Here is a 14,568-nt window from a genome sequence, read left to right on the forward strand (position 1 = left end):
AAATAAGAGCAAGTACAAAGAAAACAAGGCAATTACTTAAGTAGAACTAAACAGAAAAATCATATATTCCTTTCTTCCAAAAGGTAATTTTAAAATCTAAGAAATTATGTTACCCAATATATTTTTTAAACGATAGTTATATAATAAGTGAAAACACATTACAGAAGTATAATCCCTCTGGGTAGACTGCATTCATGACCTCAATTCTTTACCCTTCCTTGTATCCTTGTTCTTAAGAGGTAGAATATATATCCTGCCCAATGGTTCCAAATTCTGTCATGTGACTTGCTTTGCCAATCAAATGTTAGCTACTGTGATTCAAAGAGAGGCTTTAAAAAGCACTTTCATGTGTTTGCTTTTCTACTCCTGAACTTCAACAGGATGAGAACCTCACAGAATAAAGTTCCACTTCTTACGGAATGAAACACTGAGCAAGGTAAGTCACACTGATTAAATTTTTGTTGCAGTTCAATATTTATTAAGAATTATAATGGGCTTGTTATTTCCAGAACATTTTCCTGTTAAAATTCTAATTCTGATTACTTATGATATGTGAATATTAACTTATTTATATTATTTATCAAGAACTTTTTTTCTGCTTTAATTGTAAAGATTTCTATCTAAATTCATAAGATGAATAAAAATAATCAGAAAACTGTCCCTTAATCTGAATGCTGGTTTATAGGTGTGCTCAAATTGTGAAATAATCATCAGGTTATATGCTTTAAAACACCTGCACTTTACTATATGTGTATTGTATCCAGATAAGAAGGGGTTTTTTTAACTTTTGATTTTAAAATAAAGATTCCCAGAGAGCTGCAAATATAATACAGAAAGTTCCTGCATACCCTTTACCCAGTTTCCCCAAATGTTTACATCTTTCACAACTATAGTGCAATATAATAACCAGGAAACTAACATTGGTCCTATGACTAACATGTATAGTTCTTGCCATTTTATCACATGTAGATTTGTGAAACCACCACCACACTCAAGATACAGAACTTTACCAAAAAGATCTCTCCATGCCACCCTTTAGTCACATCCACTCTCCTCCCCCTTCCATCCCTAACTCATGGCATCCGCTAATCTGTTTTCTAGTTCTATGATTTTGTCATTTCAAGGATGTTATATACATGAAATCATATAATATGTGACCTTCTGAGATTTTTTTTTTAGTCAACATAATGCCCTTGAGATCTATTCAAATTATTGCATGTATCAATAGTTCATTTCTAGCTTAATTCCACCACAGTCAGAGAACACACTATATGAGTTCAATTCTTTTAAATTTGTTAAGGTTTGTTTCATGGCACAGGATATGATCAATCTTGGGAAATGTTCCCTTGGGGCTTGAAAAGCATGTCTATTCTGATGATGATTTATCTGATCCATAGTATTTTTGAGGATTTTTTTGGTGGTTGCTCTAGGTATTAACATAACTTATCACTGCTTACTGGTGTCAACATTTACCAATTTGATTAAATTGTAGCTTGACCTAGAACAGGAAGTCTCCCAATAAGAAGTTTTTGTTTGTTTGTTTTGGTTTTTTTTGCTGTACGCGGGCCTCTCACCGTTGTGGCCTCTCCCGTTGCGGAGCACAGGCTCCGGACGCGCAGGCTCAGCGGCCATGGCTCAAGGACCCAGCCGCTCCGCTGCATGTGGGATCTTCCCAGACCGGGGCACGAACCCGTGACCCCTGCATCGGCAGGCGGACTCTCAACCACTGCGCCACCAGGGAAGCCCAAGAAGTTTTTAAGAACTGAAAAAGGTGTGTTCATCAATTAGGTTTAGAAAAGAATGCTGTATATAGTCTTTGGTTTTACTAACACTGTATATTACAATACGTTATTTGGTCTACCAACTAGATTGAACATTAACAAATCTCAGCATTAACCATTAATACCTAACTAAATTTTCTATTACTCAGATAAACAGATTACACAGATCACTCAGTTCATCTCTCTCAGTGTATATAAGGACTGAGGTCCAAAGAGATAAAACAAGTTTCAAAACACATAAAAAGATTAAAAAGAGTGAAGATTAGAAACCAAATTCCTTAATTTCCAGTCCAAATACTTTTTCAACTGAACCATTCTTGCTCTACACCATGCACTCTAAGTTATAAACACGTAAAAGAATGTTAGATGAACATATACATTACACTGCAGAATTCTGGAAGAAAAGATGATTAAAACCTATATTGGTCTATTAAAAGATTGATTTGCAGCTAAAAATAGTGAAAATAAAATGTTGATTACTTGAAGAAACTAGATCTATACTGTTAACAAAACCTCTAAGTAATAAAAATATCTGAAATATAATATACAGGAAAAAGACAAGTTAGAGTATATCTTTTTTAACTATATAAGATAAGAACATTCCCCCCACCCCAAAGTATTTAACAGTGCAAAAACAAATGATTCCTTGGAATTATAGAGTCATTTAAAATTATTTCTGCTTACTCATCTTAAGTAAAGAAAAAATTTTTTAATTTCAGCCAGGTACTAACATGTTAAGGGAATATATGAATTTTACAAAGTATGCATTAATAGGACTAAATTACAGAAAATCTGAAACAACTACGGAATCCACATCATTCAGAAATTTAGTTATTCTCGTTGTCATTATCTTTTAACACAAGTGTTTTAAACTAAAATATTTTAAAATTTAAGAAAAATCTTAAAGACACAATTATTACTGGAAAGCAGAACTCTTCATGAGTCCTGATAATTCAACATAATATAAAATGTAGGTGGGGGGGGCTTCCCTGGTGGCGCAGTTGTTGAGAGTCCGCCTGCCGATGCAGGGGACATGGGTTCATGCCGCAGAGCGGCTGGGCCCGTGAGCCATGGCCTATGAGGCTGCGCGTCCGGAGCCTGTGCTCCGCAACGGGGGAGGCCACAACAGTGAGAGGCCCGCGTACCACAAAAAAAAAAAAAAAAAAAGTGTAGGTAGGGGGAGATTAGATTATTGCCATCTCTTGTTTTATGCAAGTCCACATTTTAGAGCTGAGAAAACAGTGACAGGTAAGATGAAAAACTCAAGATTATACAAAAAATTAACATCAGTGTTACGATAAAAACCTAGGTCTCCTCCTTCCTTATTCAGTGTTCTAATTTACCAATTAGCTAAGTGTAATACAAAATAAAAGAATCAACCCAGAAACCTGTTCAGTGACTATTTAGATGAAATAGGGATGTACTGAGGGCAAACACAGAATATTTTTATAATTTTACTCTAGGTGAAAACAGGGCTAATAGCTAAATACATTTATCAGCATTGCTCCAATTCAAGTAGAATCTTAGGAGTCATTTAACCCCACTCATTCGTAAAGTATAGGACAGTCTCTAAAATTCCTTTGCTCTTTCTGTAGAGTTATCCTATTTCATTAAGATTAGCACTGGCACAGGTGCCCCTGTGTTAAACTAAATGGATCAGTTACATTATTTGGAAACACTCTCTATCGAATGCATATATATCTCTTCTATGAAGACGTTAATTCAGAAGCTCACGATTTTGAATTTTCAGTTAGACTTTGAAAATAATGGATACCAGGTTCCACTTCTAGCTTGGCAGATTCAGAAGCTCACAATTTTGAATTTTCAGATAGACTTTGAAAATAATGGATACCAGGTTCCATTTCTAGCATGGCAGAGTAAGCTCATAACAGACTGACCCTCCTACATATAATAAGTCCAGACAATTTACAAAAAATAACTACCTGAAGTGTAGTTACTATAGAAAACAGTATCAAAGTTCCTCAAAAAATTAAAAATAGAACTACCATATGATCCGGGAATTCCACTTCTGGGTATTTATCCCCCAAAAACCCAAAAACACTAACTTGAAAAGATATCTGCATCCCCATATTCACTGCAGCATTATTTACAATAGCCAAGACATGGAAATAATCTAAGAATTCATCGATGGATGAATGGATAAAGAAAATATATATACACATACAAACAATGGAATATCATTCAGCCATAAAAAGGAAGGAAATCTTGCCATATGTGAAAACATGAATGGACCTCGAGGGCATTATGCTACGTGAAATACAAATCCTGCACAATCACATTTACATGTACAATCTGAAAAAACAAAAACCAAACTCATAGAAAAAGAGATTAGATTTGTGGTTACTGGAGGTGGGGGGAGAGAGAAGGGAAACTGGATGAAGGGGATCAAAAGGTAAAAACCACCAGTTATAAAATAAATAAATACTAGGGATGTAATGTACAACATGATGACTGTAGTTAACACTGCTGTATGATACATAGGAAAATTGTTAAGACAATAAATACTAAGAGTTCCCATCACAAGGGGAAAAAAATTTTTTTTCCTTTTTTTTGGCTGAGTCACGGGCTTGTGGTATCTTAGTTCCCTGACCAGGGATCAAACCCAGGCCCCGGGAATGAAACCACCGGGTCCTAACCACTGGACCACCAGGGAATTCCCAAACTTTTTTTCTTTTATTTTGTATCTATATGAGATGATGGATGTTACTAAACTTATTATGGTAGGTAATCATTTCACGATGTGTATAAGGCAACTCATTGTGCGGTACACCTTAAACTTACACAGTGCTGTGTGTCAATTATATATCTCAATAAAACTGGAAAAAATAAAAAAATTTTAAAATAATGAAACAAATACCTGAAGACTCAGGGCCATGAATAAAAGTAGACAGATTTGGGAAAGGAGTGGGAACTCGAAAGAAGGGACCCATATGGGGAGTGTTTTCCTTTATAGTTTAGCCTGAAAGCAGACCACAGTCAAACTATAGCACAGAGCAGTCAAAATTCACAGAAATTTCTGGCTTGAAAAACCAAAGGACAGAGCTCATGAGAGCCAGAGAAGTGGAACCTAAAATTCTGAGTTTTCTGCCCAAGTCTATTGCTGACCCCTGAACCACACACATGTGAGGCAAACTTAAGCAGTTTTCAGCAAAGGCTAAAAACTGAACTGATATTTGAGCTGCTACCCACCACAGGAGAGAATAAGTCTACAGTTTCACCAATTTAATTGTCTTGTAACACAAAACAAACAACAGTCTTCAGAAAAATACGGTAGAATCCAGAACCTCCACAATGTCTATAATACAATCCAAAATTAATATACAAAGAAACAGAAAAATGTGACCCATTCTTAAAGGGAAAATACAATCAATAGAGGTCATCCTCAAGATGACCTTGATGTTAGAATGACCATACAAGGACTTTAAAGCAGATACTGGGGTTTAAAAAATACTTATAATGATTTTTAAAAAGTAATAAATTTCAGCAAAGAAATCAAAACTTTTAAAAAAAAGGAAATTCTAGAACTGAAAAATACAATATCTAAAATAAAATTGTACTGGATGGACTTAATAGCAGAATGGAAGTGACAGAGGGAATAGTCACTAAACTTGAAGACAGATCAAAAGAAATTATTCAACCAAAAAAAGAAGGGAAAAAAGATTGGAAACAAAATGAAAAGAGACTCAGAGACCTGGGACAACATTGAAATGTCTGAAAAATTACAGGTTTCAGGCAGTTTTTAAAGGACATGTAAAATTTGTTCCAATTTTATGAATAACAGTCACTACTATTTGAGTTCTAGTCTCAGCTCCTCACCTGGCTGTTTTAACCTAAGATTGTCAGCTAATCTCTTCAGGGACTCAATGCCCTTCTCCATTTACTAAGAGCACTGAATAGATTAGTGGTTCTTAAATTTAGCTAATCCTCAGAACCTCCTAGGGAGTTTTTTAGAAATACAGAGCTTACCTCCAGAGTTCATGTTCAGAAGGTGTAATATAAATCAACATTGTAAATCAACTATACTTCAATAAAATTTACCCAAAAAAAAGGTGTAATGAGGTGAAACCCAGGTATTTGCATTTTTTTTTGAAGTTCCCTAGATTACTTCTGATGATAAGCCAGGTTTGAGAATCACTACACTGGATAATACTTGGGGAGGTAGGCAGAGCATGTGACAGGGACTCTTGGTACTGACAGCTTGTAAATTCTCAAAAGGAATGTCCTCTCCAAAGATATACAGAAATATGATATCCACCAAAACCTTGAAATCAAGTTCCTTAAGAAAGGGGCTGGAGTTTATTAATCTTTATTTTTATCACAGCTAAACTTTAAAATGAAAGTTACTCAAGAAAAAGTCCTTGAAAAAAGGATGTTCTATGCCACCTGCTAACAGATTCTTAAGTTTTTAAGTCACAGCATATATATTTCTAAATATAAAAACAATAACAAAAAATATTCAGCTTTCTGAGAATTACTGGGGTATTCATTCATTCAACAAATATTTACTGGGCAAGTACTACAGGTCCAGCATTGTTCTAGGTGCTGGAGATATAGCAGTGAACTAAAGTGACACAAATCTCTGTCTTTATGAAGCTGATATTCAAGTGATATCAAGCCGAGGAAAGTGATATCAAACCAAAGGAGGCACCACTTCATAGAACATACACACTATCAAAGCAAAGGCTAATTCTTGGAATTAAAGGTTTTTTTATCACAGTATTCTTATCTCCAACTCCTCAGGAAGCAATCCGAACTAGTATATTTTTTAATTGTAACTAATTTATACAAAGCAGGCATAGCTCATTTTACATAACAGTGCCTGTCCCTGAAACACTATGCATAAATAAAAGTTTAGCAAGCTGAATAATTTTAAATACATTCCTTGAGAAAGTAGGGGAGATTTTAGTTCTATCAGGAGAACAGCAGTTATTGCCTAACTTCAGGATGTTTTACTGTGAGTCTTCTGGTAAATATATTTATTTTGGCAATTAATCTAAGATATACTGTTCAAAGTAAAAAGACAATTACAGGCTTCCCTGGTGGCGCAGTGGTTGAGAATCTGCCTGCTAATGCAGGGGACACGGGTTCGAGCCCTGGTCTGGGAAGTCCCACATGCCGCGGAGCAACTAGGCCTGTGAGCCACAACTACTGAGCCTGTGCGTCTGGAGCTTGTGCTCCACAACAAGAGAGGCTGTGACAGTGAGAGGCCCGCGCACCGCAATGAAGAGTGGCCCCCGCTCTCCGCAACTAGAGAAAGCCCTCGCACAGAAATGAAGACCCAACACAGCCATAAATAAATAAACAAACAAACAAATAAATAAATAGTAAATAAATGAAAAAATTTTAAAAAGATAATTACAAGAAGGTGAATAGTATAACTGCACAGAAGTGATGAAGGAATGGGTATACCTAGGTTTATGAATGCATACCAAAAAGGAACTCCCTAAAAGATATAAAACTAAATTCTGGGAAGGGCATGCTTAAGATGATGAGGGGGATTTTTTTCACTTTCCTAATTATACATTTCTCCATTGTTTGGATTTTCTAACATAAATATAAACATGTATCACTTCTATGAGCAACAAAAACAATAAAGACATTCCATGGGGTGGCGGGGGGGGCAGGGAGGGTGCAGAGAGGACAGCCTTCTGTAATGTGAACAATTATCTCTGTTCTGTTTGGAAATGTGTGTATTGTTGTTTTCTAATCTATATCATGGCTTTTCTTAAGACAGGGCACACATGTTCTCCTCTTTTCTTCCAGTCCTGTATGTTGCACATACTGCTTGCCTTTCAAATAAACATACTAACTATACTCTTTCCATACCTGATGGAGGAATCATCATCCTACGATCTTGTTCCCAGGGAGGTGAAAGGGACCCAGTGTCAGAAGGTGCTCTATGAGGATCAATTAACCTATCAGAGCTTGATTCTCCTCTTTCATTGGTAATCTGATGGTCCAGAGGATTCCCTGGGCCTCTTGAGCCTAATTAAAGAAGAAAAATACAACTATGTTTTATCTAAAAAAGTATTACAAGATCCATCATCAAATAAAATCTAGACCTTTTTAAAAAGGAAAAACAATCAGATTCCAACAAAGTTTCCCTAAGACACATTAGACTGTAACTCTATCCTACCAAAGCCATTTCTAAGACGAAAAGAAAAAATAATTTTGTCATGTACATAAGCAAACACTTGCCTATAAAATTCATTTTTAAATGTTATCACCATCATTATTTACACAAAAAATCAGTGGTTAAATTGAAAATTATGACCACTAAGTCTGAAAAATAAGAGTAGAAAGTAAATTGCAAAGTAAGAGATTTCTATTCCAGATGTAATAATTATAAAATCAGGTTTTTGTTGCTTAAACTAATATGCCAATAGTCAAAAAGAGCATGATGCCTTTAAAACAGTCATCTTAGAGGCTAATATACCTATTTCAATATTTCTGAAACGACTCAAAGTATTTTTTAGAACAACTCTTTTAGAAATGTACTCAGATTAACTTAAGAACCACTCAAAAAATTGGATCTTAATGTTGTAACATGACTCTCTACTTCTGCCCCAAAATGATTTTAACCAGTCTGATTACAAACTTTATATCTGCCAAATAAATTTGGCTTTAAATGGCTTCTAGCAGTTTCTAAATATCAAATTCACCTTCAAAGACAGCTCACAACTCTGAAGGCGAGTCTAAAACAAGAGTTTCAAAAACAACAGCACTGTCGAAATAAACACTTTGAACAAGGTAACACTCATTTGGATAACAAAAACTGACATGCTAACATTTATAAAGAAGGGGAATCATTTTAAAGTTCCTTTCCTATGACCACAGAAAGAATGGTACCTCAATTAATAACCCATATTCAATTAAAATGAAAAAGACAAACATAAAAAAATTTTTAACATTAAATAACAAAATAAATTAATACTTCATCTGTCATTGAGGGGGGAATGAGTTCAAAAAACAGCTTTTTTAAAAAAATTGTTTTAATAGAAATCTTTCTACAATACTTCCCACATTTCAGTACCTCCTTTAAAAGAAGAGACTAAAACTAATATGACCTTTTCATGGTAACTTGTACAAGTAACTGTAACCATTTTTTTTAATATGTAGTAATCTTTAAAATTGTCCTATCTACTCTCTTTTGTAGAGTCAGGAGGCCAACTGACTTTTATATCAGAATGTCAACTTTTCCTTATTCCTTCTAGCATGTTCATCCTTCTAATCAGTTCATTAGAAGAAAAAGGCTGGGAAAGCAGAAAATTAAATCAATGAGAAATGTGCGAGAGTCCATTAGGCTGAGTTTGTCTAGAGTGAAGGACAGATCTTTAAAGGAGACATTCAAAGGCTTTCTCCTGATTGTTTACTTCCAGAGAACAAAATACAGGCCAAGTGACTACCAGCTGAAAAACTGCAAACATGAAAACGCTAAAGGTTAAGGTTTTTCATTCGGTCCAAAAGTTATATACAATTTACTCTAGAAAGAAATTATTTTCCTATACTCAACCTTATTCAAACATATATCTCATCCAAACTTTCAAAAAAAAATGATAACAAGAGGAAGGAAAAGAAAGGTCATTCTTCTTTGGTGGGTCACAGAAACTTTTAATTCAAAACAACTCTTTTTAAGACCTGCTGATAACTTACCTAAAACTTCTGTAGCTTTTCTAATGAATAGTAAAACACACTTGCAAATGCTAACCACACTGTATCTTGAAAGTAATTTAAAAAGAAAGGAAAGTAATTTAAATAGGAGAGGAGAAATCAAAGGTAATTTTTACTGTTATTCCAAATATTCAATTGACTACAAGCAATCCTTGACTTATGTCATTCAGCTTCCAGTGATTCACATTTGCAGTTTTGCCAATTATATACCCTTATTACTAGGGCACTGTTTTTCAGACTGCTGGCTACAACCCATTGTGGTACATGAAATTAACTTAATCTTAACTAGCATTCTTTTTTAATGAAATGGAATAGAACTGAATAGAAGATATCAGAAAGCATCAAAAATAGTAAGGGTAGTGCTATTTCATGTGACTGGTTTCAATTACATTTATGTTGGTGTGTAATATGACATGATATAAACACAGATTTGGGGCTAAAAACCTAAGACTCTTGATTTTGGAATACATAGGTTTGAATTTTGCTACAACTCAAGGGAAAATTTTAAAGTAACTTGACAAAGTAAACAAAATATAGTTGAGAGATCAAAACAGTAAAACTCCAGATATACAGGTAACATCAGGGTAAGTGCTGATGATGTAAATGCAGAAAGATCAACAGCTAATGCTTGGGCTTGAAGTGGCTCTGGAAATTCTCAAAAACACATAAGAAGGTAACAAAGCAGACAATTTGGGGTCAGTTTCTCAAAGTATTAACAAATGATTTAGGTCTTTTTTAGGTTCCCATCAAAACTCTGCCTTCAAGAGAGCACTTCTGAATTCCTTGTTTTTTTTTAAAAAAAAAAAAAAAAGTTCTTTCACTTGTTGATTTTCTACCATGAAAAAGATCATGATAATAAGGTAAAAAAGATTTTTAAAATTCTATATTCCAATAATGTTTCATTAAAATACAATTTTATGCTAGGTTATATTGTGATTGTATTTTATGCATTCTTTATAAAGTGATATATAGTACAATACAGTTTTTAAGAAGTTAAAATATGATTTTAAAAGATATATATCAAGTCCCTGAACAAAATGTAATCCATTATAACAGTGTTTCTAAGGGAAAAATATATTCAAATTAGATGTCATAGAGCTCCTTTTCCAAACAAAAGTAACTCAGAATAAGCGCAAGGAATGCCTGTATTTTGCAAAGGTTTATTTTAAAGATCATTTTAAAGATAAGTTGAGATGAAAATATAAAGTAAGGAAGAAATCTAGAGTAATAAAGATGTTTAAACAATATACCTCTTCCTCCTCCCCCTGGAAGCAAAGGTGAGAGTCTGAGTGGACCCTCCAACAAAGTTGGAGGGGAGAGAAAAGCTCTCACTTCAGGTGAAGATCGACCCAATGGTGAGGGACCATATGGGGAATGCTCTGGAATAATTAAAACAGCATATTTAAATTCATAGTTTCAATTACCTACACTACAGATTAGAATCCCATTTCAACAATTACCTTCGGGTCATTCTCTTGCCAATTTAAGTTTAATCCCTGTCTTAAATACTAACCATGGCTTGGGTTTTGCTGATATGGGATAGAATTAAATATTGAACCCTGTTTTTAAAGTCTATCTACCAAATGGACACTTCAGTCAATAAAAACATCATCTTCTTGGTAACTAATACACTTGAATAACCATACAATATTAAGCAAAGGACATCATATTTTAGAGTAGTAAGAGGACTTGAGGGGCATGAAGTTTGTTTGTTTTTGTTTTGTTTTTAATGGCAGTATGTTTCCAGATATTTAAGCTGGTGAAGGTTGTAACATGGAAGGGCTCTGTTTAAATCAGGGCCAGATAGGCTGTGTTGGGCCATGAATTACTTGAGAAAAGCTCACATTTTGAAAAGTAGGGAAAAAAACCCACAAAATACTCTGAAACATCAGAAATTACTTTTGATTCATCACCAGTGAAAATTCAGTTTACATAAAATAATTCATTAAATAAATCACTTTATCTATAAACCATATAACCAAGAAGAGCCTTATCATTTTACAAACTTCACCATTCTCAAATAATGGTTATACTTCCAAAGATCAAAAATCAACAACATCAAAAAACAAACAAACTTAAATGCCACCAAAATAACACTTTTCAAAACATGTTAAATTTTATTATGTAGCTTATATAATATTCAAATATAGTTACAACAGTAAGATCAAAGCATTATTTACCCTGAGACTCTTTTGCATTAGATTCAGATAAAAATTCCTTCTGTATAATTCCCCCCACTCCAGATTTTGTTCCTATTTGAAATCCATAACAATCTTCTATTTTTTAATGTAGAAATACTTTCATTTTAATGAAACTGGACTCTCAAAAGTGATTTTTATAACTTTTCAACAGTTATTAAAAGGGGAATCTACTTATATAAAAATAAGTTTGTTTTCACTGCCCTAGAAGCTTAATTCCAATTCAACCAAAATTATTTGGCAAAATTTAAACTATTTGGAATAGTATGAGATCATAAAGATGCTAACTCATTAATGAATGGACAGAAATATTAAATACATCTTCCAAAGAACTGTTTCTTTTAGGGATAATTAAAGCAATCAAAACTCATATTATTAAGGTTTTCCCAACTTTTTAATGAATACTTTAAAACCAGCTGTTTTAATTCTTATTTTTATAATTCAAGCAAATTCCAAAGAATAGTTAATATATAAAGAGTCACAATGCAATTCCATTTAAGCAATCCTTATTCATTCTCCAAAAAAATAATTAATGAGTACCTTACTATGTACAAAGCACTTTGCTTCTCAAGAAGCTCAAGGTACTAAACATACATTATCTTACCAAATGCCACTGAGAAAAGGAGGCAGCCATTATTTACATTATTGCTAGAGAACAAAACTCAGAAAATTGAGAGACCGTGAGAGAACTCAGATTAGAACCCTAGCTCCAAAATCTAAAATATTTATTAGCAGTGTTAATTCACACTAATATAAACTATATATGCAATATATATAAAAATATATGTATTTTAAATGTAGGGTTAAAAAAAAAACTACCTCTGCCAAATGCTGTATTTGGAACATCAAGTGCGTAAGGATCTTTTTCTAAAAGTTCAAATTTAAACTCTGTTTCAGTTAATCTGCAAATAAAGAACAAGCATCTCTAAGTTACTCATCCAAGAGAAGCACCCACATTTCAAGAAACTGCCACTGTTAAGTACAAGCTACTCTTCACTATCTCAATATCTACATAAGAGAAACAGATCCTTTAAAATTATTCTGACCAAAATACCTCTCCATATCCCCCACTATTTATTTTGGGGTAACAGATTCCTTTTTGTCTAGTAATAGTGATGTTTTGTTGAGGCTTGGAATTGTTTTGTTTTGTTTCTTCAAAAACAGAGTACAAAGAGTACTATATCACAGAATCCAAATTTTAGAAAGACCTTGAAGGGTCCTCCAAGGTCAACGAGTTCAAGTCTATTATTTTACAACTAAGGAAAGTGAAGTTGCAGTTTAAATGATTTATGCAAAATGAAAGTACCAGGATTAAAACAGGGCTCCCAGCTCTGAGTCCCATATGCTTTCCATTATAATGTTATCCATAAGATTCCAATCATAACATAAAATTGGAATCTGATTAACTCATCCTACTATTTTACTCCTAAATTTTTTATCTGAAAAATATGGCATTTTAAAAGAATCTTATTTCTAGTTCTTGACCATCAGATCTGAAATGAAACATTTAGTCATTCAGTTTTCATCTGTGAGTAGAAAAGACAAGCAAGAAGACTAAAACTAATACTGGATAATGTTAATAGTACATTCTGTCAAGAAATTATAACTCTATGGGAAGACTTTCACAATCTTCATAGAAAAATGTTTACTCTTCCCTTCGATTGTACACTGTACCCTTTTATCCTCCTATTTATTTTGTTATTGTAAAGCAATGCCACCAAATGCAATAAAACCAGGGAAAAAGAGGAATAATAAACATTGAATCCACTTATTCATTATAAGATGCTAATACTCTGAGAAGTACTATATCAGAGAGATTCATCCTTTCTATCTCCATCTCTGGTAATCTCCCGCTACCTACACTGGTTTTTTTTTTAAAAAAAGTTTTTTTTAAGTCACTTTTTACAAAAGAATCTGTGAAAAGTTTCCTTCTGTTAGAGTAACCTCTCCAAGACAAGTGTTTCAAACAAAAATCTAGTAACTCCTAGTAAAACTAATAGATACTTTACCACTAGATATGTTGGGTTCACTGAAAGCTTTCTTGTTTATCCTTATAGAAGTATTAACTAATTACTAAAATGACAACTAAGAATAAAAGTTATAACTAAAGTTTTTAAAGTATTCCCACTAAGATACTTACTTTTGTCTGTTGTGAGCATTTTCTTTCCTTAAATCATTGAGGTTTCTTTCAGTAGTTCGAGCTGCCAACTTAAGGAAAATAATATATCTTTAAAAACATTTATGAAAACTTAAAATGAAAGATAAGCATATATAAATATCTCAATAATGGCATACAAATATCACAGTCACTTAAGTAACTAAGTATCCATTTCAGTAAACTCAATGTAAAAAAATTCTAATTCAGAAAATTATTTTAAAAGGGAATGAGTTTCATATAACCAGAAGACATGAGCCTAAGGCTGGAGTTTAATCATGTACTTGCAAGAAATGCTTTTAGCTAGATGTGAAGTCAAGGATTAGCATTATTTGGTACTGTAAATATCCAAATAAAATGACAAGAGCAATGTAACAGGACCCAAGCTTAGGAATTAAGACTCAGGATCATTACGCATGGCCGCATTGGCTATGGAACAAAGTAACCATCTCTGGAAAGAAATCACTATAACTCTGTGAACCTATAAAGGTCTAAAACAGTTTCAGAGCTGGTAAAGGCCATTTTTTTAAATGGCTGAATATAATCAAAGCATGCTGTGTGTTTATTAAGTACACAGCACTGTATAGATACATTCCTTTAGTCTTTTACATTTGCTTAGAGACACTTTCATTTAATAAAAATCAGAGTATATATGTTATAGAAAAAAAGCTTACACTTATACCAAGAACATGCAATATACCCAAATAGTTGTGGGCAAAATTAAGCTTGTATAGAATACTGC

The 14,568-nt window shown here is 33.5% G+C and overlaps 1 protein-coding gene across 5 annotated transcripts in view; it reads right to left on the reverse strand.

Moving 5' to 3' along the window:
• Positions 1–14,568, reverse strand: part of MIA2 (MIA SH3 domain ER export factor 2) — a 111,919-nt gene that overhangs the window by 12,511 nt on the left and 84,840 nt on the right. For 4 of the 5 annotated variants that reach the window (XM_060096284.1, XM_060096285.1, XM_060096287.1 and 1 more), the window contains 4 exons: positions 13,812–13,879; positions 12,491–12,573; positions 10,724–10,852; positions 7,629–7,787 (listed from right to left, as the gene is read on the reverse strand). In XM_060096284.1, coding sequence (XP_059952267.1) covers positions 7,629–7,787; positions 10,724–10,852; positions 12,491–12,573; positions 13,812–13,879 — 439 coding nt within the window. The remainder of the gene's footprint in view (positions 1–7,628; positions 7,788–10,723; positions 10,853–12,490; positions 12,574–13,811; positions 13,880–14,568) is intronic. The other variant, XM_060096288.1, reaches the window with a different exon arrangement.

This window comes from Mesoplodon densirostris, chromosome 4 (assembly GCF_025265405.1).
Source record: "Mesoplodon densirostris isolate mMesDen1 chromosome 4, mMesDen1 primary haplotype, whole genome shotgun sequence".
NCBI lineage: Eukaryota > Metazoa > Chordata > Mammalia > Artiodactyla > Ziphiidae > Mesoplodon > Mesoplodon densirostris.